Source organism: Delphinus delphis, chromosome 1 (assembly GCF_949987515.2).
Source record: "Delphinus delphis chromosome 1, mDelDel1.2, whole genome shotgun sequence".
NCBI lineage: Eukaryota > Metazoa > Chordata > Mammalia > Artiodactyla > Delphinidae > Delphinus > Delphinus delphis.
Window position 1 is genome coordinate 137,390,726 of NC_082683.1, and position 27,132 is coordinate 137,417,857.

General features: G+C 47.1%; 1 protein-coding gene across 1 annotated transcript; it reads right to left on the minus strand.

Moving 5' to 3' along the window:
• Positions 1 to 444: 444 nt before the first annotated feature.
• Positions 445 to 25,529, minus strand: RGS8 (regulator of G protein signaling 8). The gene is made up of 7 exons (XM_060035126.1): positions 25,482 to 25,529; positions 25,264 to 25,336; positions 23,214 to 23,342; positions 20,683 to 20,784; positions 19,584 to 19,648; positions 2,154 to 2,320; positions 445 to 986 (listed from the first exon to the last, which is right to left on the minus strand). Exons 3-7 carry the CDS (start codon positions 23,237 to 23,239, stop codon positions 804 to 806), a joined length of 543 nt encoding a protein of 180 aa, XP_059891109.1. The 5' UTR covers positions 23,240 to 23,342; positions 25,264 to 25,336; positions 25,482 to 25,529; the 3' UTR covers positions 445 to 803.
• Between the last annotated feature and the right edge of the window lie 1,603 nt (positions 25,530 to 27,132).

The window sequence follows — 27,132 nt, forward strand, 5'->3', positions numbered from 1 at the left end:
AATCTACTGGTGCTACATTCCCTGCTCATTCAACTTCGGGAAAACTTCTTGGTAGAACTGAGGAAGACTTGCAAGCTGTCTCTTTCTCAATAGCAGTTCCACATCAGAAGTGGTGAAGGACATCTCCCAAGACCCTTTCTGGAATGGCAAGGGTATGGGAGTCTTGTGAATCTCCTAGGCTGAGATGGACAGTGACACTGGTCTTATGCAAATGGAAGAAACAGCCAACTCCATGGAGTGTGCCCCTTCTCTCAGAGGCCACCTATCAGTGACAGTGCTAGAAACCTGGGATTCCACTGAGACCTCTCTCCTAAACCGTGAGGTCCCAGCACGCGGGACCGGCTATTACATTGTGATGGCAAATCACAGACGTAAGCCAGAGTCTTCTAGCTCTTCCTCACGAGAGCATAGGACAAGTTAGAGAGTCGAGAGTCCTAACTGAGGAGGGTGTGGAAGTGGTGGAAATTGCATTTGCATTATTTACAGATTAGCCCAGCATGGCATATCTGCCTTCTCAGTGGAAATGACCCAAGGCATTATGGAGGGCAAGTTGCTGACCCAGAGAAGGGTGACAGCGACAAGGTACTACCACTAACCAAAACACAAACATGGGTTAATGGGATAGAGTCCGAGCTCTGGTGGCTGGATCGTACTTTGGAATGGCCCTTCATCCCTTCCTCACTCCCGGGCTCCCAACCTAAATGCCACTGCTTTTGAACCCCTATGACATTTCACATTAGAATATGGTCTTGGCAGCAAGGGGAGGGGAAAGCCGGTGATCTCCAAGAGTCCCCATCTGAGGTCTAACTGAGCCGCCTCTGGCTCTGGGACAGCAAATCTAAGTACATTTTGGACCTCAGGAACCGGGGGTAAGAGTCTTTCTCCATGAGACTGTGTACTTTTCCCTGGGCTTGGTCAAAGCAAGTCAGGGATGGTTCCTGCATGTTCTTCCTTGTGGCTTCTCGGGTCTGGAAGTCTATGTTTACCTGGAGACACAAACAGAGAGCACGGTCACGGGCCCTCAAGGGCCAATTGTTATATTAGTAATTATTAATAAACTGCTTTCCTGAAGGTCATCCCTTTTGATCCCAGGAAGAATCCTGTGAGGTCTGAAGACCAGATAGTCTTCATCCCAATTTATAGATAAAGATACTGAAGAAAAGGGATACTAAAAAGCTGGTCTAATTTACTCTGGAAAGTTAGTAACAGCCAAGGCAAAACCCCAAATTACTCAACTCTTAATCCATGGGTCTTTGCAATGTCAGGCAGAGTTAAACCAGAGACAAGCATGAATGTGGGTTCCCTAAAGTAGGCTTGCTCTTTTGTCCTTTCTCAGCTGCTAAGGAAACAAATACCCCAGGGAGAAAGGCTATGTTCAGAATGTACATCTCTGTTCCAACCGCATGTATAAGGAGCCTGCAGCTTTCTGACCACTGGCCAAAGACCTCCTGCATCCCAAGTCGAAGCATAACTGAAGAGTTTTAGGTATAGAATGCACCTAAACTCAGACAACAAATATTTGTCTCCTATAAAACTCTCCCAGGTAAAACTCTGTTTTACAACTCAGAATAGGAGTACATAGAAATTCATATTATTATTATAAGTAATTATAATAAATGATCATAAAATAATATAAATGACTATAATTACTCATTAATAAGCAGTGACAAATATTGAATAGGCGTTTGACTCCTAATACTCAGAATGGTCTTGAAAGGTGATATTATAGCCTTTTACATTGGGGAAAATGTGATTCAGAAAGACCAGGTAACTTGACCAAGATCACACAACGAGTAAGTAGTGGAGCTGATATTGGAACAAGATTCCAAAGTACATGCTCACTCCATCGAGTCATGCTGCGTTCCACTAGGAAAACTAACATGGGCTTACTGGCGTCTATCTTGCAGAATCCCTATAGAAACACAGTTCCTGCTGACACATGTTTAACTGACAGACAGCTAAAATACTCCCAATAGAGCTCCTTTTTATAGAATCCCTGGGCTCTGCACCTTAAAAGGGATCCCTTTTGTATCCAGAGCCATCAGAGCAGTGAGGTTCATTTCAGAAGAAAGTCCCCATCAAACCTGGCTCAAACCCCAGCAAGGAGAGAGAGCAATGGATGGAGGTCTGACAAGACCCCACCGCCAACACACCTCCCGCGGAGCCTGCACATCCACAAACTCTTCAAAGATCCTATGGGCCTTGGAGACAAGTTTTGCAGTTGACCTGGTCTTCTTGAACTCCTCACAGGCCAACCAGAACTCCAGGTTCTCTTCACTGAACTCCGTCTTCAGGAAGGCGCGGAACGCAGCCACCCCATCTGTGGACGTGGAGGGAAGTGGAAAGGAAGGGAAATAGGAAGAGGCTTAAGTCCAAGAACTGTAGAAGAAAGAAAGGTAGTCATAACACAAGAGTGGCCCTGGGCTTCCCTGGTGGCGCAGTGGTTGAGAGTCCGCCTGCCGATGCAGCGGACACGGGTTCGTGCCCCGGTCTGGGAGGACCCCACATGCCACGGAGCGGCTGGGCCCGTGAGCCATGGCCGCTGAGCCTGCGCGTCCGGAGCCTGTGCTCCGCAACGGGAGAGGCCACAGCGGTGAGAGGCCGGCGTACCGCAAAAAAAACAAAGGAGTGGCCCTGATTGTCCAGCCCTCACTGCTCTCCTCCACATCCTCTTGAAGACTCCATTCTCTTAAACACACAGGTACCGTCAGAGGCAAGCCATGCTTCTCATTCAAGGATCATAGTGATATTCTGGAGAAATGTTTAGGAAGCCATAGGAATAATGACTATGGGAAGGCCTGGTCGCTTCTAATCAGCCCTCGGTGGTGACTGCCTGTCCCCTAATGCAGAGTTGGCTGTCCCCTGGGTCTACTGGTGAGCCTGTGTTTCTAATGAGGCCAAAGTAATATACGTAATCCATTCCCTGCGCCAATGCAAGTCAACCAACCTGAAAAAACAATCTGTCACAAGACAAACTGATGGGGGGTGGGGGGGAGTGAATGCCTCAGGGCAAATCTTTCACTATTATCAGAAAACTGTCTGAAAGTAAACACCCACTGAAATGCAGTCTGTAAAACCACCCGGGTATATGGAAGGGGTTCTCAGCCTCTTTTAAAAAACTTTTGAGGCCCCATAGTTTAATGATTAATTCCGTGGATGCTTTATTTTAAAAGATCTTGCCTATCAAATTATACATTTTAATTAAGATGAATTATAATTTTTCTACTAAATGAGTTAATGATTAACATAGCCTTGCATTTTTCTTAATCAATGTCACACATACTGCCAAACAGAGCTTCCAATCGGAATAAGATGAGCAGTGTTATCACATAGATTTGGAAAGGGAAACAACATTCATTGATAGCCTATGTATTCAGCTGATGTTTTTATTTTAAAATAGTTTTGATAAATTATCTTAACCTTTAACGCATGCTCCTCAAATCAAATAAGAGCTCTAGCTTTCTACCAACTGTCCTCAGAGGAAGGACAGATACAGCCTAAAATAAAGGAGTGACTGCATTGGTTAAAAGTGACTCTGGCTGGGGGCTTCCCTGGTGGTGCAGTAGTTTAAAATCCACCTGCCAATGCAGGGGATACGGGTTCGAGCCCTGGTCCGGGAAGATCCCACAACCCGCGGAGCAGCTAAGCTGGTGCACCATAACTACTCAGCCTGCGCTCTAGAGCCCACGAGCCACAACTACTGAGCCCACGTGCCACAACTACTGAAGCCCGCGCACCTAGAGCCCGTGCTCCGCAACAAGAGAAGCCACGACAATGAGAAGCCCATGCGCGGCAACGAAGACCAAATGCAGCCAAAAATAATAAATAAATAAAATTAATTAATTAAAAAAAAAGACTCTGGTTATAATGTTTTATTTCTTTTCTAAAATTTACTAGAAGGACAATATGTTAACAGTTCTTAATTCTGGGTGATGGACTCCCCTGAGCATCGAAGGTCCATCCATAGGTGCTAGGCCCGGGCACTGTTCAACATCATTCCATGGATTGATGGTGCCATGTGGTTGACATATTTAACTGTTTGTTTTTACTTTTCTGAAACATTTTTATTTCTCCTAATTAAAAAGTCATTGTTTATCTTTCCAAATAGACATCGTAATGCCCACACTAGAACCATAGTTATAAAAGTCAAGACTTTTAATTGTAAGAGCCAGGAACTTGGGAGAGAAAAGGGTGTTGATGAAAATCCCAAAGCTAAACGTTAAATCACAAAGAAATCTAAGTTTGGAGGCCTGAGCTTAAAGTGTTTAACAAAAGTAGGGGTGGCCATGAAATCTATCACCCCAGCCAGGACATTTCTGGGAGTCAAGGGGGCCACTTCTGTTAATTACACAGGGACAACAGACATAAGCCATGACCACCATAGGCAAAAATCAGGACACATGGTCACCTTAACAGTAAGACAAGGAGTCTGGAGAAAGCAGAATATGATATAAGGTTGTTTCCCATCAGGCAGGTTGGAAATAAAATTGTCCCTGTGCCAGGCAGGAGGAGAGTAACACAGTTCAGACTCATACGAAAGGTCTGCTCAGTGCCCCACTGCCCCTCCTTCCTGCACTGGGTTCAAAACACTGAGAGGAGGGCACAGAAGTCCAAGATAAATTAAGAATCAAAGTGAGTGTGAAGCAGTGGCGTGGCACTAATTAGGCAGAGAGATGTTCTGAAAAGCATTCATTCAATTCAACAAATTTTTTTTTTTTTTTTTTTTTTTTTTGCGGTACGCGGGCCTCTCACCGTTGTGGTGGCCTCTCCCGTTGCGGAGCACAGGCTCCGGACGCGCAGGCCCAGCGGCCATGGCTCACGAGCCCAGCCGCTCCGCGGCACGTGGGATCCTCCCAGACCGGGGCACGAACCCGTGTCCCCTGCATCGGCAGGCGGACTCTCAACCACCGCGCCACCAGGGAAGCCCTCAACAATTTTTTTTAAAAAAATACTACTCATGAACAAAGTACTGTTCAAAATCTTGGGATACATCAGAAAACAAATCATAAAATCGCTGTCCATAAAATCCCTCGTGGGTGCTCTTTTTGCCATGTCTTGTCTCCTCCAAGTTCTCATAGAGGAGCTCTAGAAGTTTCCTCAGGCTCTAAAAGAACAGGGGTTTGAGAGCTAGCATGCCCGTCAGAGGCTACAGGCAGAGGTGGGAGAGAAAACCACCTGCAGCTGCGGAAGCCTCTGAGGAGACTCTGCCCGGGAGAGCCAAGGGGTATGGGCGGGGCTGCTTCCGCAAGGTGGCCTCGGAGCAATGACCAATCCACAGGTGACAAGAGCCAGGGACACGATCCATGACACAGGGAGGACACGGGCCAGAGGCCCTTCCCTGCTGCCTTCCCGCTGCGGTCAGGGTCTGGGAAGGAAAAGGTGCAGGGCTGGGGGAACCCTAAAACACTATGCGTTTATCTAAAGGGGCAAATGTAAAGTGACTCAGAAGAGTGACTCTGAAGAGTCTGTTGTTTTTAAACCAGATGAGACTAAATTCTTTGAATTGAAAACTTTGTTTGCTGTTTGTGTTAGATTTTGTTGTGCTTTCCATCAGGCAGAAATGGGTGCTTGTGAGCAAGCCGAAATGGAGAAAATTACCTCTCTGCCTTCCTCGATGCTATTACTGAGGGTCGCCCTGCTAGGGAAACTGCGTGGCCTCACCCTACCCAAGGTACAGACATTATCTCCTTGCATCAGATCTCAGCTTTGCTGGGTCTTCGTGTGGATTAAAGGAGATAACACCTGCAGAGTATCCTCAGGAACGTTGCTTTACTTATTCCCACTTTATAGATGAGGAAAACATGCTTAGAGAAGTGGATTGGCTGAGTTCACGCAAGTAATAATATGCAGCATTTAAAAACGTAAGATAGGGCTTCCCTGGTGGCGCAGTGGTTGAGAGTCCGCCTGCCGATGCAGGGGACACGGGTTCGTGCCCCGGTCCGGGAAGATCCCACATGCCGCAGAGCGGCTAGGCCCGTGAGCCATGGCCGCTGAGCCTGCGCGTCCGGAGCCTGTGCTCCGCAACGGGAGAGGCCACAGCAGTGAGAGGCCCGCGTACCGCAAAAAACAAACAAACAAAAAAAACCAAAAGATAGCCTAACTACCAATCCAACACAGCAGTAAGGCCATCTCCACTCATTCATTCATTCACCCATTATGTGACCCAGGCATTCTGCTAGGAGCCTGGGCAGAAGGCACAGGCACAACTAAGTGCTCACAGAACTTTCAGTAAAAGAGCAATTTGAGCCAAGATAACATAATTACGGTAATTATGGTATAGATGATAAGTGATATGCTAGGGAAAGCGTAGGTGGCTGTGAAAGTACCCGGGGTGGGGCGCCTGAGCCAGAGCTGAGGAGGAGAGGGAAGTCTTATAGGAGGAAGAAGCTTCTAGGCTGAGATGTGAAGCTGAGGAGAAGGAAGCTAAGTGAAAAAGGAAGGGAACGAGGAAGAAGAGACTTGCAGAAAGCTGGAACCACAGGCACGGAGGCCTACAATTAAGAAAGGTTTATTTGAGTAACCAGAAATAGTTTAGTAAGACTAGTGTTTAATAATAATAATAATAATGCTAAAATTATTGAGCCTACCTGTAGGATAGACATACACCAAGAGGCCTGTGAAAGAGCCAGAGACAGAGGGATAACACAACATTCCAAAAGGCCAGGGAAGGGAACATTTCAGGTAGGAAGTGGCCACTGTGTCCAGCGCTACCCAGAGGTCACAAGATAGATATGGTCTGAGAAGCGATGGTCTTTAGACTTGGCGACAAGGTTCCGCAACCACTGGCAAGAACAGTCTTCGTGGTGTGATGAGAGCCCTAGTCATATTGCGGTAAGTATAGTGGGGAATGAGGGGGGAAGATGTTGAAACAATGAATTCAGATGCCTCTTGCAAGAAGGGGAGTAGAGAGATCAGACAGCACAGCTGAAGGGAAACAAGAAGTCAGGAAAATGGTCTGGGGTGTGTGTGTGTGTGTGTGTGTGTGTGTGTGTGTGTGTGTGTGTGTGTCGTGGGGTTTTTGTAAGATAGCCTTGGGTATGATTAAACGTTGATCTGGCCAGAAAAGACTTGTTGAGCTGGAGGAGTTGAAGTTAACGAAAAGAAAGTTTCATTGATAATATGTTGCCTCCAGGAAGGTAGGAGAAATAGGCCTGAGAACAGCATTGTGATGGAGAAAAAGAGGAAAGGCTGCGTGTGGATGCAGGAAAGTTTCTCGTGTGGGTGCAGGATGTTGAAGGAGTTCCCATCTGATATTAGCTGGAGAAAGTGGTAGGAAAGGGAAATGATACAGTTTTTATTTCTTTCTTTAGCATCTGGGGCAGGGAGTTTTATTTATTTACTATATGCCATGATTTTTGCTGGAGATTTTACAAACAGCAGCTCAATTTATTTTCACAGCAACTCTGATCCATAGATAGCACAAATGATCCACTCTCATTTTCCACAGGAAGAAACTAAAACTTACGAAGTCAGATAAATTTTCCAGTCCACAGCTAGCAAGAACAGCCAAGTTTCCCTACTGTCCATATGACTCTGAAGCAAGATCTTTCCAGGTGTGTTTGCAAGCAGAAGGGAAAGAGCAAGGGAAGAGAGTAATTAAAGGGGCAAAAGAACAGTATCTGTTAAAGGCAGATTCTAAAGAAGGAAAGGGTCCAAGAAGAAGTGGATGAACTTGACTTCCTGAAAGTCAAAAGTAGAGAAAGAGGGCTTCCCCGGTGGTGCAGTGGTTGACAGTCCGCCTGCCGATGCAGGGGACACGGGTTCATGCCCCGGTCCAGGAGGATCCCACATGCCGCGGAGCGGCTGGGCCCGTGAGCCATGGCCACTGAGCCTGCGTGTCCGGAGCCTGTGCTCCACAACAGGAGAGGCCACAGCAGTGAGAGGCCCGCGTACCGCCAAAAAAAAAAAAAAGTAGAGAGAGGGGGGCGGATGGCAATAGAGAGAAATGGTCCAGGAAGGGACATATTTGAGATGTGTCATGGTTGGACAGCTTTGATCTTCTTTATTAATTTGGGATGAAGGCCCTGCAGGTGGTCTGCCTCCACGTGCCAGATGTTGGAGATACGGTAGAATCAAATCATATAAAGTCACCACCTCACAGAACTTGCAAGCTAGTCTAGTGTAACAGACATTAAGCAATCATTTAAAATAATTAATTGAATAATTACAAATGTAGTATGTACTGTGGTGGGGACACCTATGAGAGTGAAAAGAGTCTGGGAACAGCTACTCTGGAAAAAAGAATAGGACCCTGGTAGGAAGTAGGCAAACCATTATGAAGACCTAGATTTCAGTTCCTGGAGAGTGTTACGATGCACCAGGAAAGGAGCAAGACCTTTTAGCTTTGGGGTGTGCCCGTCATTCAAAGACAGGAGCATAGGGACTTCCCTGCTGGCACAGTGGTTAAGAATCTGCCTGCCAGTGCAGGTGACACGGGTTCAATCCCCGGTCCAGGAAGATCCCACATGCCGCGGAGCAACTAAGCCCATGTGCCACAACTATTGAGCCTGCACTCTAGAGCCCGCGAGCCACAACTACTGAGCCCGCGTGCCACAACTACTGAAGCCCGCGCACCTAGAGGCTGTGTTCCAAAACAAGAGAAGCCACTGCAATGAGAAGCCCACGCAGTGCAATGAAGAGTAGCCCCCGCTCACCGCAACTAGAGAAAGCCCATGCGCAGCAATGAAGACCCAATACAGCCAAAAATAAATTAAAAAAAAAAAAAAAAAAAAAAAAGACAGGAGCATCAGCTCCAGGCTGGCAAATGGAACCTGGAGAGCAGGAAGGCACCAGCAGTTGGGACACTAAAAAAGGAAGAGGCCAAGCTGGAGGTAAAGAAAAGTTGAAGTTAGAGAAGGCATTTTTAAAATAACCACTGCAAATAGGTATTGAGCACTCACTTGGGGCCAGGTGCAGCACCAAATGCATTGTGAACCTCGTGGCAAATCTACAGCGTAGGTCCTGATAGTTTCACCATTTCGCAGTAGAGAAAAATGAAACTTAGAGAAGTTAAATAGCTTGCCAATGGTCACACAGTTAGCAAGTAGCAAGGATGCCAAGCTGCAGAGCCAGCATTCTTTTTTTTTTTTACATCTTTATTGGAGTATAATTGCTTTACAATGGTGTGTTAGTTTCTGCTTTATAACAAAGTGAATCAGTTATACATATACATATATTCCCATATCTCTTCCCTCTTGCGTCTTCCTCCCTCCCACCCTCCTTATCCCACCCCTCTAGGTGGTCACAAAGCACCGAGCTGATCTCCCTGTGCTATGCGGCTGCTTCCTACTAGCTATCTATTTTACGTTTGGTAGTGTATATATGTCCATGCCTCTCTCTCGCTTTGTCACAGCTTACCCTTCCCCCTCCCCATATCCTCAAGTCCATTCTCTAGTAGGTCTGTGTCTTTATTCCTGTCTTACCCCTAGGTTCTTCAGGACATTTTTTTTTTCTTAAATTCCATATATATGTGTTAGCATACGGTATTTGTCTTTCTCTTTCTGACTTACTTCACTCTGTATGACAGACTCTAGGTCTTATCCACCTCACTACAAATAGCTCAATTTCATTTCTTTTTATGGCTGAGTAATATTCCATTGTATATATGTGCCACATCTTCTTTATCCATTCATCCAATGACGGACACTTAGGTTGTTTCCATCTCCAGGCTATTGTAAATAGAGCTGCAATGAACATTTTGGTACATGACTGTTTGAATTATGGTTTTCTCAGGGTATATGCCCAGTAGTGGGATTAGAGCCAGCATTCTTATGTGAGACAGTGGTCCACTCTCCAGCTCTGCACAACGGTGGGGCCCGAGGGACGCCTGCGCCGGTGATGACTGGAGAGCAGGGGAGGGAGAGCCATTGCACAGCACGAGACAAGGAGGCCTCAAGCAACAACACAATAGTGACGACATTTCCAGGAATGAGGGCGACAGATGAGTTGGGGAGGAAATGAAAAAAGTCACCGAGGGAGGCAGAGGAGTATCGGAGAGTAGAACAACATAGAGAGAAGAATGGGCATGGGCAGTAGCACCCAACTGAATTACAGCAGCTCAGACTGACTCAGTGGGGATGGAGATTTGGAGTAAAATGTGTGGTGAGCTCATACTCAGATTGCAATTGTCTGGCAGCTCCGTTGAGGCAGCCTACTGACCCTGCCCATCCCGCCTGGGATGGGAGCACCACTGTCTCACCCAGAAGCACCAGTTCTGATCACAGGCAGGCTGCCCATAATTAGCACATTCAACCTCACTGAGTCTCAGCATCGTCATCTGGAAAGTGAGGGTGGTGGCTCTCATGAACTCTCCCAGGTAGGGTCAGCGCTCTGCTCTGTGCCCCCATCACAACCTTGATGTGTCTGCATCACACACAGCCCTCAGACGATGGTTTTCCATCCTCTTTCTCACATTATACATCAAGGACTTACCCCAGGCCAAGTTCTATGGTATCCAATCTACATATCAACTCATGTAACCCTTACACCAACCCTATTATCAAGGCAGAGGCTCTGGAGTCAGACAGCCTGCGTTTGAATCCTGTGTGACCTGGGGAAAACACCTTAACATCTCAAAGCCCGAGGCTTTCTCACCTTGGAGAGTTTAAGTGAAACGTCTGTGGTCCCTTAGACAGTAAGGGGCGGGAGGTGGACTTACACACACATCTACGCGACTTCAGAGCCCACTCCGCCTGTCTCTCCTCTGGTGACCATTGGCAGACCCCACGTTATCGCTTCCTCTAAAGGAGGGGTGGGCAATAACCCCAAATCAGACAGTATGCTGAAAGTACGCCACAGCAGGGCAAACACACCATTGGGCTCACAGAGCTGGAGATTCTCCGGCAGGACGACACCTGCCATCACCTCCTCTGTGGCGACAATGGAGGCCGTTAGGTACCACTCAACCTGGAATCTGTCTGAACTCTCTTCTTTTCCGCAGCTCTGATACCCACCCTACGTGTCCCTCCCAGGATGCAGGGGGCACCTCAGAGAGCAGACAGGCACACTCCCCCACCCTGGCCCGGGGACACTCTAACAGAGCACAGCTGAGTGACCTTGTAAAGGTGCCTCCGGTCACCTGCAGCCTTGATCCAAACTGTGTTTGCCTGCATTTCCAGGGCGGGTTTCAGAGGGAGTGGGAGGGCAAACAAAGCAAAATGTAGCACTTGAAATTTACCAGGATTTCAAGGGAAGAACTTGAGGAGAGATGAGGAAGGAGGGGAGAAAGGCCTAGGAGGGTCTGGACCCAAGAAGCAGCATCGCAGCAAAGACACACTGAAAACCTCATGGACGCCTGCGCAGACCATGGGGATCACAGCCCTCCTCCTCTGCTTGCCCTCCCCTCTCAGCCCCTCCCCCATCCTTTCATACTTCCAGGGCCGGCTCTGAGCAATGCAGGGTGGAGGGTCACTGTGCAAAGAGAAACTTCATCCCGGAACAATGGAAGTGAGATGGGGTGGGAGTCCCCCTCCACCGCCCCATGGCTGCAGGAGCCCCTCCCCTGCCCCAGAGCAGATGGCCGCGGCGGGCCTCTGTGTACAGACCACTTGTCCCTAACCTGGCCCAACTTTCCTGCTCATGTGACCTAGCAAAGGAATTGTATGAGGCTCCAGCAGGATTCCTTCTTCCCATCTACATCTTTTCCGCCCCCTTCTATCACCTCCCACCTCCTCCCAGCAAGCCTTTTGTCTGGTCCTCTCCCTAATCTCCTCAGCATCTTTCCCCGCTCTTCTCCCTTTTCTTCTGTCCTCTGTCCCTTTTCACTCCTCCTTCCATTTTTCCCCTTCTGTCCACCAGGACCCTCTCCTTCCCTTCTGCTTGTCCATAAACTGCAGTTGGTTACAATGCAGGATGCCGGTTCATCTCTGAAAGGCTCATGAGCATTTACTGGCATCTCTCAGAGTCAGCTGCTTTGTTAGCTGTGCTTCCTTTGCCCACACCTGCCAGGCACCATCCACCCCTCCCTTACCCACTCACCCCCCTGGGGTATCCCAGACTCAGATCCCTCCCCAGTACTCAGAGAAGTAGAGACCCCCCTCCACCACCCCCACAGATTCCAGGCTGCTGGAGAGTGATTTCTCTCTGACCCCTGAAGCCATTCTGCCTGGGACTGTGTCCTGGCTCTGTGTGACCTTGAGCAAGATGCTTAAGCTCTCTGTGCCTCAGTTCTCTCCTCTGTGCAATGCAGATGCTAACAGTACTTCCCCCATGGGGCCGTGGGGATGAGGTGAGTTAATACACGTAAACAGCATGCAGAGCCTGACACTAAGACAGGGATTGCTCCACATGTGTTTGTGATCATTACTCCTGTACTTTGCTGGCTTAAGGAATCATTGGACAGAACATAACCTGCCTAATACCAAAACACGACCCTGGTAACTTAAAGATGATGGGTGAGAAACCGTTCAGGAGAATGAGAGAGAAACAGGAGGATCTGCCTTTTTTTTCTTTCATTTCATTTCATTTTTATTTCACTTTGGCTTTCTCTGCGTGACCTTCTAAGTCAAGACACTAAGGACATCAGACATTTTTGAGATTAGTGTCTATTGAGTCGCAGGAAAGGAAAGGATGGTGTCCAGAATTCCTGGAACACTGGACAGAACTTTGGCAACCTCCCGAGCATGCACTGCATCTGCAAGAGCACTCCCGTGGCCGCACACGCTGCCTGCTGCCGGCATCCTCCCTCTAGTGCTTTGATGCAGGGTGCTTACATAAGAAAAGGAACTGGGTCACTATGAATGAGCCCTGCGGCTGGTGCAGCAGGGAGGGTGGCTTAGGTAACAGTTCAAGGTCCAGGAGCCCTGATTTAGCTGGCACTGGGGGTGGGCTTGAGCCTAGTTCAGTTCCCAGGCTTGGAAAAAAAGAAAAGATCACAAGAATGATATATACATATATTTTTTTTTTTAGCTTTCTGTTTGCGAAAGTGTAGTCCCAAAGACCACAGTCCTCTTGTTGCGTCCCTGATCAATTGGGAAAAAATAAGCTGGTTAATGGATCCAAGGTCAGACGAAGGAGAGGAGAGGAAAACACATTCATGAAATCTAGGATACATATACTAATGACGAAGTCAAAACCTCTTTGATTCGAAACTAAGCTCACTAATTTGAAATTTGTGATGAGAATAGCACCAGGATCAAAGGCTTTCTTTTATGTTATCTATAAAATGAAGGTTTTTAAGCAAATAACTGGGGCTAAGAAGATTTAGGTAGGAAGATTATTTAGAGAACAAACTATTTCCAGTTACTGACATTTACTGGCAAGCAATTAGTATGCTAATTGTACTTCAGTCTTGTGATTCGCGTAATTTTCTTCAATGATCTCTACTTTGTTAGTATATATATCACAAGATGATAGATTATGATAGTAGTAGGACTTGGTTGCTAGACTCTTTGAGTCAGAAAACACATGGGACATCCTATGATCCAGCCCTCCATGGAACACAAGGAAATGGTGAGGCCCTGGGGTGGCATGGCTTGTTCTTCCTAGGACGTGGTCACAGAAGAGGAAGGAGAGCCTGGGTCTTACAACTCCTAGTCCAATGTTCCTTCTTATTTTATCAAGCAGAAACTGAGTCAAGTAACAGAAAAAACGTGGTCGAGCCTGTATCTGCAACTATTATAAGAAATTGGCAAGAGATTTTTTATTAAAGGGGTGACAAAGGAGATGTGCCCCAAATAGGGTGAAAGTTTAGCATTCACAAATGACTCCTTTAAAACAAGAGAAGTATTATCAAATCCCATGTACACCAGTCCAGAGCCTAAAAGATTTCAAAAATTGAGTGTTTAGGAATGTTTTTCTGGTTGGTTTGATATAACAACACTGCAGGGACTCTCAAAGAGGAAACATATCAGATTCACCTACTGGGCTTTTAAAAACTACATCCCAGATGAATCCTCTCACATACATTGAGGGGAAGTTGGGACAGTATGAAGAAGGGATGCCAAAACCTCATGTGGCAAAGGGGGTGAGGTATTATGAAATTGGAATAAGCCCACTGGTGATGCTAACGTGAACCCCACCCTACCCCCAGAGTTGAACCTCAAGCTGCCTATGGGATCAAGAAGCTGACACCATCTCTAGCATGTAGGCGTCATGAAATGCATGTGTTCTCAATGAATTTAATGTTGGGTTATAATAAAAATAATAAGAATATTTACCCTTCATGGAGCCCCACACCATGTACCAGTCACCATGCCTAGCATTTCACAACCGTAGTCACATTTAATTGTCACAACAAATCTACAAGGTAAGTCTAAGCATTCCCTTTTACAGATGAGGAATGTGAGGTTTATAGCGTTTACATAATTTACCAAAGGTCACAGCTGGTAAGCAAGAGAATGCGTGTCCAAATGCTTTCATTCAAACCTTCTTCAACAAGCTTTTTTTTTTTTTTTTTTTTTTGCGGTACGTGGGCCTCTCACTGTCGTGGCCTCTCCCGTTGCGGAGCACAGGCTCCGGACACACAGGCTCAGCGTCCATGGCTCACGGGCCCAGCCGCTCTGCAGCATGTGGGATCTTCCCGGACCGGGGCACGAACCCATGTCCCCTGCATCGGCAGGCGGACTCTCAACCACTGCGCCACCAGGGAAGCCCTTCAACAAGCTTTTAATAGCTGCCTTACATATTCTTGTCACTTCTTCTATAAAGGCTAAATGCATCCATGTTCCTGGATGCAAATAAAAATTATAGCAATATAGAGAGGGTGGCAAGGAGGAGAAGTTTCTTTTCTATCCATCTCTAATTTGAGTATCTCTTTCTAACTTCTATCCTCACTTTATCCAGAAAGCACACCTGCCATATTTGTTTAATTACTGTGAACACTCTCCACCACGCCTGCTACGTGTGGACTCTGCAATATATGGACGATGTCCCGTTAAAGGGATGCGTTGCCTGAGAACTTTGGAGAATGGCAGTACAGTCTTGAGTGTGTTTCTTCGAAAGCACAGACCACCTGCCCCGCCAGGAGGCTCCAGGTTCATAGTTTCCCATACTTGTGTTTTAGAGCAGTGTTTCTCAAGCTTCAGTGCATGTCAACATTACTGGGGGGCTTGAGCAAAAACTGACTGCTGGTCCCCACTCCCAGAGATTCTGATTCAGTAGGTACGAGATGGGACCCAAGAATTTCCATTTCTCACAGGCTCCCATCGGCTGCTCAGCTCCTGGTGCTGCCTTCCTTGGATCCCACTTTGAGTAACACTGTCCTAGAACCTTTCGGCTTGCAGAGGGATGTGAGGAGAGCTGTGTGACAGGTGGAAATCTGTTTATTAAACGGTACATTCTAGAGCTGAAGACCATTTGCATGAACAAGTGAGGAATTTCATGAGCTGATAATTTTAGTGTTGGCTTGTGTGGGGTTTTCTGCTTGGTTGCTATGTGCCCAGGTCACTTCATTCTATTTTTCTATAGCTCAATCATTTTCCCAAAGGGGCTAATTTTTTTAAAACTAAAAGCTTCTTTACTGCTCTCTTTTGCTCACAGATGAATACTAACTCTGCAAATGTAAAACAGCTTTCAATTACACTATTCCATGAGCCTAGCCTTCCCTTGGCCTGGCGGGGACAGGTCAGCCTGGACCCTCCATGCGCTGCAAACAATGAAACAAAGCTAAGGACCACATGGGGGCCCAGGGTGAAGGGCTCTGTCATCCCGGTGGGGGATCAGGCTGAAAGAAAGAGAGAAGAAACCCTGTCTACACCTTCACCTGAAAACTGGAATGAATTTCAACTTTTACGTCAAAAAAAAAAAGGGGGGGGGGAAGGGGCAGAGGGAAGGAGGGAGAATTGATTCAGAGTTAAGGACTGAACGTCCTACTAAAAGCTGGACAAATAACAAGCACATGCCTGAACCTCATGAGGAATAAAAGCAGAAGACGCAAAATTTTGTGCTCTCCAGCAACCTGTCAGAAAAGATTTCCCACAAGCTGGGAGCCTTCATTCTCCCGAGTATGAACTGCAGAGGTGGGCGCACGCACACATGCCCTTGGGGACAGACTAGGTACACACACACGGACAGCAAGTCTATAATTGTCACTGGATGAACAGGAGAAAGATGCCAAATTAACACACATTAGAAATCCCTCCCTATCTAATGAAGCCATCAGCACTTTCAATTTCATTTGTTGGTTAAAAAAAAAAAAGAGCACTCAGCAAGTGGTTCTCTCCCAGACCTCCACGGGGCGTCTTTAGCTCTGCGCTGCACTTGTAAGCAAGTGTAATTGGAAATAAAATTCCTCCCCAAATATTTACGTTCCAGATTTTTTTATTCCAAAAAATAGTAAAAGTTGCTTTCTTTTTTTCCTGAGATTTGAACCCGTGAGGTGCATCCCTGCCCAGTGGGATCCTGCCAAGGAGAGGAGAAAGCTTCATAACACAGGTACCTTCGCCTCTCATCTGGTTGCTCAAGCCGTTTCAGCTCTCAAGCAGTTTTACATAACCCTGCAGGCAGCATGGACTCAAACCACCTGCCGTAGGTGACTAGTGACTGCCAATCCTGGTGGTTGCTACAGATAGCATCCTAGAACGATAGGGCAGAACTCAATCCAGCCCCCTGGATCCAGATCCTTCACTGTAGAGATGAGGAAACAGATTTTCCAAGACACTGAAGGATTCCATCAGGGCTGCCCAGCTATTTAGCAGCAGAGCTGGGTCAAAATCGAGAGGTCTGACTACCAGTCAGCATTCTTAATTCTGCAGAAGTGCACTCCCTGATTAAATGGAACAATGCTCTAAACCAAAAGCAGCCCTTCTGCTCAGGATCGGTGAGGACTTCTAACATCGACAAGGTGGCATTTAAGAGGAACACTGAATGTCAGGATTCTATTTGAAATCTTGAGGTCCCCTAGTCTTAGCATGTGGCCTTATTTCTTGTGTTATCTGTATCTATGTCTGTTTTCTCAGAAACCTGCATTCTCCACCAGGGAAGGACTGTCTGGTTCATTGGGGCCCCTCTCCCATCAGCTGCTTAGCATAGATTTTGTCCGTGATGAAGACTCAGGACACCATTTTTAGAGTAAATAAGTGCCCTAAACATCCAGGCAGAGCAGGATGGCAGAGATGCTCTGTAAACTGAGAATGGGAACAAGAACAATTATCTGAATTTTCCAAAATAGAAAACTCAGGGAGGACAGCTGCCTGGAGAATTACCAGCGAGTGGGCTCTAGACTAACACGTTTTTCCATAGCCCAGTCGTTCAGTCATTCTCCTTTCTTTTAGGACACTTTGTTGTTTTAATTGAAAGCCCTGCACACCTCTGATACTGCTGTCCCTCGTAAGAGACCAGCACACGTGTAATCCCTTTGGAAAAGCTCAATCAGCCCCAACTGAGTCACAGTACTAACCCAAATTAATTAGACTTGCAGAAAGTTGTCAACACTCTTGGAGGTAGGCTGGGCTCTGGCCCTCCACAGCTTCTCGGGAACTTTGCAATACTGCCAGAGACCCCTGAATAAAAGCCCCTTGCTTCTCAAAGACATTCACTCCGTTGGCTTTTTATTTCCGTACTAAACAGAAATAAAAACGAACATCAGACTCCAAGAAGGAGCACAGAACTTCAAAGTTCAAAAAGCTTATTTCTGTACTGCTTTTTTTTTTACAAAGAAGCAAAGCAATCTGGTGTTGGCTTGTAACACCCCTTAGTGGAATCCCCAGCTCAGAAAATTGTGATTGCATTCCTGGAAACCCAAAGCACCCCTGATAGAAGCAGAACCAAGTGTCTTTAGCTCTAAAAGTCATTGAGTCAAACAAATACAGTTAAACCTCTAAATCACCGGTCTTGCCACTGCAGCAATCCAAACATACCGTAAGCTTCCATCCACTAATTTTACCATCATAAACTCTGTCTATAGAGGCTTCACGTTAATCGTTGGCAGCGAAACTTGCAATTTTATTCTCAAGCCACAGTTATTTTTCATTTGAGAAATACAAGCAACATTTCTGAAAAATTCCACCATATTCTTACAAAACACCTTTGCATAGAGAACTCAAAATCATCTAAAGTTGTCCTCTCATGAAGATTCTCACACCCAGGTGACAGGTAGCACACAGGTATTTCCATCCCTATTTAAGAATGAGGAAACGGCCTCAGTGACTTAAACTGAGTCAATCATGAGGCTGAAATAGAAATCAAACTTCAAGATGACCTTGAATCAAATCCAGCCAGAAAAGAAGGTGTAACTTGATAGTGACACTTATTTAGCCTAATGTGATTCCAGAAAATAAGTCAGAATCGCCCCATAAAAAACAACTATCAAATCCTAAGTACTATCGTACACATTCCATTACCTCGGCAGATTCACCACAGAAGTTTGCTGTTTGGGGGTCTAGCCATATGTCATATGTGTTGTATCTCTTCTGCTTTATTTTCTTTCCTAAGTGTAATCCATAGAACACGAAAATGACTATTTGTCTCACAAAATCACTTGCTACAATACGTGCTTATTCTTAAATTTTGCATTTCGTTTTAAAATCTAGTCAAAAGCATTCGTTAATTAGTACTAGGATGAGGGGCATAGTAAGAGGGGACTGCTCATCCAGATGAAAGCAAAATCACTTCTGAAGACATTTTCTGAAGACTGAGGGACTCCATCAGGCCATCAACTATCTGGTAGCCGAGCTGGGTCAAAATCGAGAACACAAGCGTGAGTACCAGCCAATGCCCTTCACTTTGTTGTATCAAAACGATGTCCCCCAAGTAAGTGGAAACAATGCTCCAAACTAAAAGAAGCCCTTCTGCTCCCAGATCAATCAGGACTTCTAATATTAGCAAGACGAATTTATGGGGAACACTGAATGTCTGTGTAAAACCTTCTTTTCTCTTCAAAACGCACTTCCTTACTCCTATTCTCCCACTCCCATGTTTTTCATGCCACTAGGATGTAAAGCCCAATGAACTCGGACTTGCTTATGATAAGAAAAAAGCAAGAGCTGAAGAGTCTGGCCGCCATCAAAATGCCCTTCCAACGCTGCAAAAGGCACAACTCTTTTTGCCTTTGTGGGAAACAGAAGGCATACAAGGTGAGGAAAGGGGAAAATGGAAGAGGAGGGATAGCAGAAGTGTGTACAATCAAACTCGTACCCGGTCGGAAGCTGAGGGGTATAGTACAGCTGGGGTAGTAAACCCCCCAAATAAGGAGGGACAAGAAAACTCAAAACTCTGCCAACTCAAGTCAATAACAAAACGCACAGAATATTCATTTGACTGATGAGTAACCTGAGGCTCTCCAGTGACTTGGGGGGAGGTCATCTCAGTTTATAAAACAAGCTTTGGATGGAATCTAGACTGTCATTCCCATCGAGCACATCACTGCAACCCCCTAAGCCAGATTCTTTCCTGTTAAAGTTGCTGAGAATGTAAAGGCTCCTTGGGACCATCCTTTCAGCTCAGAAAACAAAATAAAGGCCCTCTTCCCACTGCATTTAAATTATGTTTTCTTGTCTGTGGGCCCTCTAGCCAGGAGGCTCTGTGAGGTCAGAGACTGGAGCTGTCTTGGACACCAGGCACAGTACCTGGATCATGGCAGGTATTTGGTGCCTCTTTTACAAAATGAATGATTTGCCGAGACATGATGAAACCTGAATTCTACTCACACTTATGGGAGAGAAGCACATCAAAGGAATCTGCCCACCTCGTAGCTTCTTCCGTGGATAGTCTCCTAGGAAAGAAGAAACGTCTGTCTTGAATATTTCTGGAACGACCTCCTCTCCTTCAGCCACCACTGAGATTTGCTCAGGAGAATAAATCAAAACAATGGAGGGCAAATGAAGATCGTACCTGGATTCCTACAATTCTGTCACTATAAATGTATATGTTCTTAAGTAGCTGATGGAAAAATCTCAGGATTGGGATTCTGTAAGTTTAATATGTTGGCTTTCAGTCTAAAAAGCAAAACTAAGAAAGTGCATCATTTAAAGATGTCACCGTATGGGGAATTCCCTGGCAATCCGGTGGCTGAGACTTTGCGCTTTCACTGCTGAGGGCCCAGGTTCAATTCCTGGTCCGGGATCTAAGATCCCACAAGCCAAAAAAAAAAAAAAAAAAAAAAAAAAAATCTAAAAAAATAAAAATATAAAGATGTTGCTGTAAACCAACTATACTTCTAGTTAATTAATGAATTAATTAACATGTCACAGTAACAATGGAAAGAAACTGGACTTAGAAAAAGTTAGGCTGAGCTCCTGACTCCACCTCTTACTGTCACCTTAGTTTCCTCACATCTGTAATGGGAATAACGGCACCCATCACAGAGCCCCGGGAGGGTTAAATGAGGTACCATCTGTGACATCATTTAACACAGTATAGGCACTGAATCCAGATTCTCTGAACCTAAGCAGAATGTTAGAGTAGATTTGAGTAATTTGTTTCCAAACTGAGAAACTCAGATTGACAACTCAATAGAACCAAGAAGTATCCTACACTGCAGCTTTGTAAGGGAGCTGCATGGTATGGTTTTCTTAGGAGAAAAAGGAGGGTCCCTATTCTGAGATCGTTAAGCCATACACTTCGAAAAGGAATATAACATTTTTTCATTCATGTTCAGAAATATAAAAGGAGCTGCCAGGAGGCAGGAACTTCTTGTCACTCGGCTCATCTGTTCAGCCATCTACCAGAGAAGACGAGGCTGTACAGTCCCACAGTGGGCATCCCATGGTCGGCACCCCGGGAATGCTGTGTGGCCGTATTACTCACTTTAGAGCACGGTTAGGTTTGTCGGGAAGAATAGCTGTGAAATCACTACACGAGTCGGACTTGTGAGACAGGCATCCCAGTCGAGTCCTCATCCCTTTGTTCCTGCAACAAGCACAGGGGCAGAAGGATGGGGAACTGTCATAATAATAACTGTCAGCCCCATAAAGCGCCCCTGGGGTTGCTGTGGCAGGAGCCAGCACTGCCCCCTCCCCTCCTTCCCCAGGTGGCCCCTGAAGATCTCATAAACCAGAGGAGAAACACCTAGAGGATCAAGGGCAATACTCACTCCCCATCTTGACTACCGGAATAGTAATAGGTCCCCTACCCCTGGAGGCTTAATGCTTTTTAAAGCTGACATGCAAGTTGATGGTAAGTCAATGAAGGTCGTTAGCTTGGAAGAATTTCTAAATTAGGATTCTCTGTGGGGAAAGGAAATACAGCGATGACATAATAACAATCCACATTTTGCTCTCCCACTAGGAGGGCAAAGTAGCAGTAGCAGCAGCAGTAAATCCTGATTACAGAGCCCCAGTGGTACCCATATGGAGAGCAGAGGGATGACTGCATGATACAGGGATGCATGTCATAGAATCTCAGAGCACAAAGTATGGGGCTTCAGGGCAGGTCAGTTCTACCTCAGGCCCTTCCCACCGATCCCACAAACCTGAGGATATACAGGAATGGCTACAGACCGGTGAGGACTGATGCCTACGGGTGGGGAGAGGCTGTGGGTACAATCAGCAATTAAGAACCAGGGTGCCCCTTGTCAGCACCTTCACCTAACTAAGCTCTCACACACCTACTTATATTTTGGTTGATCTCGATCAACATATTTAAAATTGTAACATGCATGCTTAAATTTCTCATATTTTTTATTTTCCTAAGGACCAGACACTTAGTAGTTATTTGTTGTGGCAGATCCAATGAGAAAGTATGCTAATGTCTCTTTCTGACTCTCCATATTAGGCCACTTTTACCTTTCACCGAGATTGGCAAACTACAGCCCTGCAAGACACATGTTTGTGTAAATAAAGTTTTATTGGAATGCAACACCCCATTTGTTTATATATTGTCTAAAGCTGTTTTTGAACACAAGGGCAGAGTTGGGTGGTTGCAACACACACTGTACGGCCCATGAAGTCAAAAATATTTACTCCCTGGCTCTTGACAGAATAAGTTTACTGACCCCTGGCCTTTAACCATGGCAACTCCTCGGATGGAGGGTAAAGCTAAGAGGGAGGGGTCTGGGATGATCAGGACTTAAGAGTGACTGATAACAGGGGCCTGCCACAAGCACACTGGTAACAGTTTGCCATGGAAATTATCCTAGAAGATGTCATTCTCTTTGTTGAAAGGAAGTTCTTCCAGCCTGGCTTTCCCTTCCTCATTTTCTCAAATCCTGGACCTGAGCAGAGATGTTAGATCCAATTCAAGCTTTTTCTTTTACTTCAAATGGGTTTTCATCCCTGACCCTGGGAATTGTTCACAGAAATCTTATCCAACAAATGTCTACAGGGATGGTATTACATTTGGCGGGGATGGACGACACTTGGACTCCACAGTCCATCTCTGAGGAGTCTTTTAAGGCCAGAACATTCAAGTTTTCAGAAATATCTCCTCTTCTGCACAATCTGTGCCCCTACCGCTCATCTCAGCCAGGTGCTTTGTGAAGCCATCGATTTCCTGGCATTTCAAAATATTGGCTACAGCCATTCTCCCTTCCTCGACAGTGAGCATCTCACGTCCACTCACTGTTACAAATCACGGGGGGCCCCAGCACTAGGCTATTGGAGCAACTGATTAAGGGCCCTTGAGTCATCACATTCCATGAATTCAAGTGCAGGTCCTGCCCAGGCTGCACCACAGGCCAGAACCGACTTAGAGTGAGTCGGTTCATCCCTTGGTGCCTCAGAAACATCAATCATTGAAGAGTCAGGTCGATGCCCCTAAAGATCAACTAAGAGGATTTCAAAAAACGGCACATCCATGCAAGCCATTTAACAAGGTTTAGCAGGGATCAGGGTAAAGTGTGCTACTTGTTACCAAGACAGCAGTAAGTCTCCCAGATAGTTTGCAAAAATCTTCCACAAAATATTCTTTGGGGCAAAATAATTCTATTTTCCATCTTGTCTGAGACTTAACCTTTTAGATAGGCCTGAAATAATAGGAGCAGAAGCAAGAGTCAAAGGTTAAGGTCACTTAAGAAAAAGACTAGACTTGCCCTCATCTTTCTTCTCTACCCCGGAAACTCAGAGACCCCTAAATGGCTCAATGCACACTCATGCACAGTCCCACCCCATAAGTTCCGGCAGAGTACGGGAGGGCCTTGCAGATGTTGCTTGCAAGGCCCCAACTTTGCAAGGAGCACGCGGGGAAGGACAGCGCCGTCCACACAGGAGGCCTGGGGGACGGACACCAGTGGCCCACCCACGGCATTAGGAGGCTTGGAGCAGGCTCAGACAGCAGGGGAGGTGGGAAGGCGGAGGAAGAGGAAAGTGGCAGAGACGAGAAGAGAGGTTAGCATCAGTTACCTGCGTGGCATCAGTAAAGCGGCCATACAGGCACCCGCTTACGGTTAACCCTCTGGCTGGTGTGCAGGGACGTCAGGGCGGGAGATAAGACTGCGGGGCACAGGGATTTACCCTTCCACGTCCTCTCACCTAAAATCAAAGAATCTGCTGTAAGAGCGGGCCCCCTCTCTTATCTGACTGCACTACAAGTCCTCGCAGGTGACTTTCTGCCAACGGAATACCTCCCCCGCCCACACACACACACCCCCGTTCCCCACGAATGTCTGCTGGTCCTGAGCAAGGGTGACCAACCGGGGGTGAACAAGGACCAGTTGTTGGGTGGCTTCACATTGCTGCCTGTTGGTCAGGAGGTCCTGCTTCCCCAGCCACTGGCCATCAGCGTAAAGTGGGACACGAGCCCCCGGGGAGGAAAGCACAGGCGTGGCAAGCCAAAAATTACAGTTCTCTGTGTCTTACTCGAGTGGGACCCAAGTGACCAGCCAGCCCTGGGTGGGGGCGGAGTGGTCAGCACTTGCTCCAGAATCCTTTGATTGGCTGCTTCTCACCTCCCTCCAAGGGAACGTGTCCCAGAGGTGGGAGTGCCGGTGCCTGGGGAGGGCGTGAGCGGGAGGAAGGTTGGAAGAACTCCAAGGGAGGCTTGTCACGCACTGTCACCACTCAGGTTTGCTCCTTTGCGGGGATCACAGGCACAGGCTGAAGAAATGAATATGCAAGTCACTCTTTCCTGCCCATATGGAGGCTGCCTGATCTTCCACATTCTGCAGACTGGCCTGTTCCCGACCCGAAGCAGGAAGGGCATCGGAGAAAGGGGGTCTTGAGGTGGAGGCCTGATAGACTAATAATCTGTCTCTCCTGAGGGTCCCATTCTCAGAGCATCAAACCCTTTGTTCCCACAGAAGAGACTGATAGGAAGAAACACATGAGGAGAGCAGCCCATCAATAAAGGGTTCCCCTGGGGAACCGTGACACCAAACATAGAATCTATTTTAAAAGAAACTTAATTTAGATAGATCAGGTTCCCACATGATCTATGCAGGTGACATTATTTTGATATTACCTAGAACATTTCACAAATACTTTTGAAGAAAACCTCCTCTAATAATACTATAATCAATCAAATTAAAAGATTGCTTTGTTAAAACTGGGAAAAAAAAATTAGTTAGACTTCGTGTAAAGGCTCATCTCTGGGAGACCGAGCCAGGGCTGTGTTCCCTGACAGCGAGGACATTTCCTCAATCTTCGTCCTAACCGTGCATACACCTGCTTGCCCAGAAGTCGGGAAATCAAAGCCCTTTACAGCTGTAAGGGTCTCTAGAAATCATTGTTTGGGGTACCTTAGCCTCGTTTTCTCTGACCTGTGGGATATAGCCCCAGAGGAGGGGGAAGCCTCCTCTATTACCTTGGGGCTCAGCAGAACCAGGGGCTACCACCCACATTCACAGCAGGCAAGGTCACCTGGGGCAGTTATCACCTGGTCTCCTGTCACTGCCTTGTCGCTTTTCCCATCCCACTGCTAGTCCGCGCTGGCTTCCCAGAGCTGCTGAGATGTCTGCCTCTCTCTCTTCCAAACCCAGCACTGGCCATCAATGCCCCTCAGCCCTTCCACCACCCCTTATATTAACTTAGAGTCGATTAAGTAAGAATCTGCAAGATACTCTGACCCCACCTTTCTCATTCATCCCAGCACCTAGGGGCTCTTATCCCATTTGGCCCTCGACTTCTAGGGGACAGAGTTCGGGGTTACTCAGAGCCCAGGAAGGCAGAGGGCATGCTGGCACCATGCTACCTGTGCCCTAATAAGTGGGCATCAAGTTACAGGTGACTCTGGGGCCGACAGGATGGGACATATTGGAAGGCGAGGATACGCAAGGGAAAAAAAATGGTTAAAAGCAAAGAGCAAAGATTGATAAAGAGGGGAAGAGAAACTAAGAGCCTCAGCGGGAAGAAAGCAATCAATATGCATGGAGAGACAGGTTAATTAAATATGGATAATGCAATCAGCCCACACGGGCACCCGGAGAGGAAAGAGAGAAGCCAAAGCAACACTCACCGTCTTTGACCAGTCCTCATGGCCTGCGGGTCTTTGCCAACGGGATAGTCAGAAAGGTTGCGGGTAAGGAGCTCTGGGGAAAGAGTAGATCTTTCTCTTAGCAATCAAATCCTTGGCGGGTGAAGGGCATGTGTGCATGAACACAGAGGCACACTTGCACACGCACACACACACGCACACAAACACACATATTCACATTGCATACGTGCACAGCACACCTCCCACCACTTGAGCCGGGCAGCAAGCGGCCCCACCGAAAGCTCTTCTCTCTGCTTGTCACATTCGGTAAATACTGAAGCAGCCTACACCCAGCGGGCGGCGGCTCAGCTCCCAGGCACAGTCTGCACGCCCATCCTCATTGGCAGGATACAGGAGGTGCCCCTGAGCAGAGCTCGCCTGGCACTCCTCCCGCACTTTCGTCTTCAGCCTCACTAAGTGCTTCCCTGCTCCTCTGGCCGTAGCTCAGCAGCTCAGGGGGAAGTCCCCACAGCCCAGAGCTGCCCTCCTCTGCACCCAGAGGCTGCCCAGGGGGCAACGAAGCCAGAGGTATTAACTCTTTCCCGCCACCAGTACGCTGAACATCAAGGGTCCAGGGGGCCTCTTCTCATAAGCTCTGCTGCCGGCTGAAGGCTGGCTGCTGCTCAGGGAGCAGGGAGGATAAAGATCTTGCCTCAGACAGCTGCTGACAGCAGAAGCCAAGCCGAATCAGATCTCCTAATGAACCAGGAGGAGGGGGCTGTCTTGTTGGGTGTGACGTGATGTGATAAATGCAGACAGCAAGAAAGCCACGGGGCAGGTCACACATACAGATTCCACCCCCTTCCTCCCCATGTCTATTGTGCTGCGCTACCGAGCCAGACCACACAGCCCTGAAATTACCCCGCTCTGCCACATCTCAGCTGTCCCTCTCACTCTGCAGTGGCACTCCTCTCCCAGCCCGGCCCGCTCCCCAGCACCCACCACACCACTCCTCACTTCTTAATGAGAAATCTCCACCTCCCCAGACACATGTATTTCCACATCGATGCTCCTGCCTCTCACCTGGGTTTCCCTACAATGGAAATGCACCTCTCTCCCTCATCCATCACCTAGCAACTTCCCCCTACCTGCATTTGTTACGGAATGAGACTTTTCCCTTTGTTCTGCCCAATCTGCACGTTATCTCTATTTTTCTGTCTTCTGTAGTTTTTTCTTCCAAATCACCTTACCCACATGGATCTTCACACTGCCCGGTTCAGTTCCAGAAGGAGGACTCTCTCTTCCTGCTTGCCCTAGTACAGTGGTTCTCCAAGTGTGGTCCCTGGACCGGCAGCGTCAGCCTCACCCGGGAATGTGTTAGAAATGTAAAGTCTCAGGCCCCACCCCCAGACCTACAGAATTGGAAACTCTGGGGATGGGTTCAGCCTTCCGGGTGATCCCAATGCATGCTAAAGTTTACAAACCGCTGCCCTGCGATAAAGCTTACCTACCTTCTCCCCATTCCGCTGTGGGTCTCTAAGACACAGCCTCTTGCTCCCGCCCAGGACCTAGCTCCAAAGGTACCTAGACTTTGCGGCAAATCATTTCTGAAACCCAGAAGGCAGCATTTGCTAAAGGCAGCAGACATCTCTATGGAAAGTGATGCTTTTCTAATAAAGATACTAGATTCCATTTGTTGAACCTTTTACAATGTAGAAAGCATTGTCATGTATTGTCACTGGACAGCCCCATGCCATAGTCAGAGAGAGTATTATTATCCCTGTGTCACAGATCAGAGAACTGAGGGTAGAAAAGGTGACCTGCCTTTTTCAAAGTGACACAACACGTCAGAGGCAGCTCAAGGACCAGAATTTGTTTTCTTATGACTCTTAGAGCAGAGCTTTTCCTACT